General features: G+C 39.6%; 1 protein-coding gene across 1 annotated transcript; it reads left to right on the top strand.

The window, feature by feature from the left end:
• Positions 1 to 396: 396 nt before the first annotated feature.
• Positions 397 to 1,223, top strand: LOC139888607 (uncharacterized). Its single transcript, XM_071871608.1, has 2 exons — positions 397 to 886; positions 1,168 to 1,223. The coding sequence occupies exons 1-2, from the start codon at positions 397 to 399 to the stop codon at positions 1,221 to 1,223; spliced, it is 546 nt and encodes a 181-aa protein (XP_071727709.1).
• The last annotated feature ends 3,162 nt before the right edge of the window (positions 1,224 to 4,385 follow it).

Raw genomic sequence — 4,385 nt, forward strand, 5'->3', positions numbered from 1 at the left:
CTTTTATGTGTGCTTATTTGTTTCGGGACTTGTAGGAGTACGGGTCGGACGGGGATTCGGTTAGTGCCTTAGTGTGTAGGTGAACTAACTAGGATTGAGAAGAGGTTTCCTAAACCTCAAGTTGATGGCGGTGGAGAGGATGAACATCTTAATCATGGGATTCGTGGTAATATAGTCAGATGGGAGTTTACTTACAAGAACTTCATGATGACTAAACCTCCTTTGTATGCCGGAGATCCCGATCCTTTAATAAGCACCGTTTGGATCTCGAATGTCGAAGGGTGTTTTCGTACAAGTGAATGCCCTGCTGACAAGAAAACGCGACTCGCTACTAGTTTATTGCGGGATGATGCGAAGAATTGGTTGGATGGTAAGATTGATATCGTCGGGGAGGATATGGGATTATCATGGGATGATTTTAAGAAGGAAATCTTTGCGGACTTCTGGACACATTCTGATTTGACGCAGATGCGTGATGAGTTGCGAAGTCTGCGACAAGGGTCTATGGACCTGAATACTCTTAGGGCTACCTTTTTGGCGAAGGCCCAATTTTGTCCCGAATATACAAGGAACGATAGGTTGTTGATGGAGCATTTTTTTAATACTTTGAATGATGATTTGAGTGGGAAAATTAGCATTGGGCAAGTGGACTCTTTTGCTAAGCTATTTGCCGTGGCTAAGGGTTTTGAATCATATGCTCCAACGATGGTTGATGATACTTCAGGTGAGAGAAGGGTTAAATTGTATAGCGCTCCGAGCAAGAAGGCTAAAAGTGTTATTGATAGCACGGGTAGTGGAAGGAAAGGAGTGTCAGATACTAGTGCATCTAGATGTTTCAATTGTGGAGAAAGAGGGCACGAGTGTTGGGAGTGCCCGGTATCGAGAGGTAATGGCATTGTGTGTTTAATTACCGTAAAGGAGGACATTGCAAGGCATAGTGTCCCGAGAAAGTGGTGGCGGGCATCGCGAGAAGACGTTCAAGTACTTTTATTGCGGTATTCATACGTGTACATTTTGTTATAGCATGTGGTGTGTATGTAAGCCTTAGATAAACTTTATTCTCTATTGGAGATAATCTGTAGCGAGCGGTTGGCTTACGTTTTCCGTTTTGTGTTGCACTCAGTAGAGTGTGTAGTTAATGTGTGATGCCTTGACTCTATTGTGCAGGTCTTTTGTGCTTAGGCATTTGTGTTGGTATTGGGTCGTTAAGCTCGCTCGAGTGAGACCCATAGGACATTGGATGTGATAGTGTCCTAGTGAGTAGAATGGTTATGTGTATATGTATGAGATCTATTTGATTGCAGTGGTACTTGTTGAGTAGAATGGTTACACTACTCATTGAGTAATCGAGGCCGAAAGAGAGTGGATGCGATGTGGGTTTAAAGTTCGGGCGTTCGATACCACATCGTGTTGGCATGTGAGATGGGTTTAATTTCGGGCGTTCGATACCATATCTTCATGTGTGCGTGGGCGTGAAGGGTGGGTTTAGTCGCGGTGTTAATACACCACCCGGGGGTTAGTGATATGCGGTGCTAAGTACACTAGTGGGTGTTGTGAACACTAACGGTGATGGTGCAAGTACCGTTCCCTTGTGTGTGCGTGTTATTGGGTTAGTGTGTACCGTTTGTTTTATCACCATGTGAGAGTACGTGATGTGTGATTGTCTTATCTAGAGTCTTGTGTTTTGATGCTCGTTGTGAGAGAGGTGGCGAGTGACATCCTGGCATAAGGATTCACTCTTACTTGTCCACTTGATGCAACATGGTGAGTAACTCCATAAAATTTCACTCTTCGTTTACCACGATTGCGGCTTGAGGTGTGTAGCGAGTGTTGTTCACTCTTCGTCGGCCACTTGTGTGTGTGAGATGTGTGGCGAGTGTTGTTCACTCCTTGTCGGCCACTTTTCATGTGTGTCTGTGTGGTAGTGCCATTCGAGAGGCACTTTTGTCGGCCACGTACGTGTGCGAGTAGAGTCATGGTCGTTGATTAAATTTGATGTGGAACGTATCCGTGTAAGTGGTTATGACAAAGTTGGAAGGGTGTAAGCCTTGGTGTTTCTGAGCATCTCATTAGTGATGAGTGGAAGGGTTAATAGGCTAGCTGTGCGGCCTTGGTGGATTGTGAATAGTGGGTGTTGCTAGAAAGTTTTGGGCATTTAGCTTTGATTTTCGTTGGAGTGTCTGACTTCGAGAGGTCGGGTGATTTGTGACACCGGGAGTAGACCCCGTAAGGGTCGAGTGTTGAGTCTCGGTGGTAGTAGTGGGTGATCAACCCTAAATTAGATGCTAAGATCTAATTTAGGAGATGAGTGCAATGAGGGGTGGATGATGGTGTTGATAATGTTTTTGGTACCTTATGATCGTCTTTCACTTAGATTCAAGTATTCAATCACCATGTCCCGGTCTTGATCAAATTATCTTGGTTTGATTATGATTAAGGCTTGGGTGTGTTCACAAGCAAACCATAAAAACCTTAGCAATTGCACAGAATCAACAACCTAAAATGAGAGGCCAAGCTCCCTATTTATAGGCTTCAGATTTCCGCGGAGCTAACAACCGCGCAGCACTGACATACCCGCAGTAATTGTGCGGGACACTCTCGCAGATATTCTTTGTGCATGGTTCCGTAGAGTTTAAACACCGCCCATAATTCCTTGTTTACTTTTGTGGTTTTGTTTGCTTTTGCACTTGAGTTGCCTTTTGCACTTAAAATATACATATATATGCCTATATATATGATCAAGTTTCCCCCCCCCCCCCAGTTTATTGTGTTATATTTACGAAGAAAATATAACATAATAAACTCTAAAAATGTAATTTAAAATGCTCTTCTCAATCGGCCCGCAAAATTTTATTCCGTTACGCATAAGGCATATTATATTGCGTCTGACACACTGTGCGTGTCCCATCAGGATTTCCCAACGGCTCTTTTCTAGCCGTTGATAGAATGCTTCTATATTATAGCCGTTAATTATAATCATTGCGAATAACTTTGATCCCTTCAATTACTTCTATAAATAGGATCGATTGTAATTCAATTTTCACTTTACTCATTCACATTCACCCAACTCTCTATTAAAGCATTGATCACGCAGATCAACACTTGCAACTTTCTGACGATTATCATTCACTTTCTTCCTTCATTATCTCCTTTCTCACTTTGAATTTAAATACTTTATTCATTCAATATGGCATCTCCATCTACTCCTCAGTCTTCTTTCGCGATTTCTGCTGATAAGTTTTCATCATACATGACTGATGAGAAGATTGAGCAATTAAAAATCAACTATCCATTATTGGATCAGTTTATGCCCATTGCTCCTGCTCAAAATGAGAGAACTAACAATCCTCCCACAGGGATGATTGCAGTTTACGAAACATCTATGTATCAAGGAAATCTAAGATTTCCACTAACTGATTTCTTCTTGGGCGTCTGCGATTCGTACAGCATCGCCATCGCCCAATTATATCCATACGCTATTGCTAAAATCATTTTATTTGAAACGTATTGCAGGGCAATCAACAAACAACCCTTAATTGATGTGTTCCGCAATTTTTGTAGTGACCCGAACTTTTCCATGTTTATATATATTAATTGAGATTGATATTTATATGATTAAATGTTTCCAACATGTTAAGCAATCAAACTTGTTAAGACTTGATTAATTAAAATATGTTTCATATAGACAATTGACCACCCAAATTGACCGGCGATTCACGAACGTTAAAACTTGTAAAAATGACATGACGATATATATCTGGATATACATATGGTTAACATGAGATTATGATAAGTAAGTATCTCCATAATTATATTAACAATGAGTTATATACATATAAACAAGACTACTAACTTAAGGATTTCGAAACGAGACATATATGTAACGATTATCGTTGTAACGACATTTAAATGTATATATATCATATTAAGATATATTAATATATCATAATATCATGATAATATAATAATTTAACATCTCATTAGATATAATAAACAATGGGTTAACAACATTAATTGAGATCGCTAACTTAAAGGTTTCAAAACAACACTTACATGTAACGACTAACGATGACTTAACGACTCAGTTAAAATGTATATACATGTAGTGTATTTAGATGTATTAAAAGACTTTTGGAAGACTTCAAGACATATATCAAAACACTCATACTTAACAAAAATGGTTACAGTTACTTTCCCATTCTTTTCTTTCATCGAGAATTCTAGTCGTATTCTTACCCGTATTATACACAGCTTCAAAACGTACTTACTATGGGTATATACCAATAAGAACTAGCATGGGATTCCACTCTTGATTATGTCATGTATGACTAATCAATTTTAACTTTTACCATGAGCTAGTCAACTAACTAGAACTCCTTTTAACC

This window comes from Rutidosis leptorrhynchoides, chromosome 2, assembly GCF_046630445.1.
Source record: "Rutidosis leptorrhynchoides isolate AG116_Rl617_1_P2 chromosome 2, CSIRO_AGI_Rlap_v1, whole genome shotgun sequence".
NCBI lineage: Eukaryota > Viridiplantae > Streptophyta > Magnoliopsida > Asterales > Asteraceae > Rutidosis > Rutidosis leptorrhynchoides.

What these genes read in the sequence shown, in the direction of transcription:
- LOC139888607 (XM_071871608.1), top strand. Translation starts at nt 397, where the DNA reads ATGGGATTATCATGGGATGATTTTAAGAAGGAAATCTTTGCGGACTTC. An exon ending in GGAGTGCCCGGTATCGAGAG is followed by an intron (nt 887 to 1,167) that starts GTAATGGCATTG and finishes TCTATTGTGCAG; the next exon opens with GTCTTTTGTGCTTAGGCATT.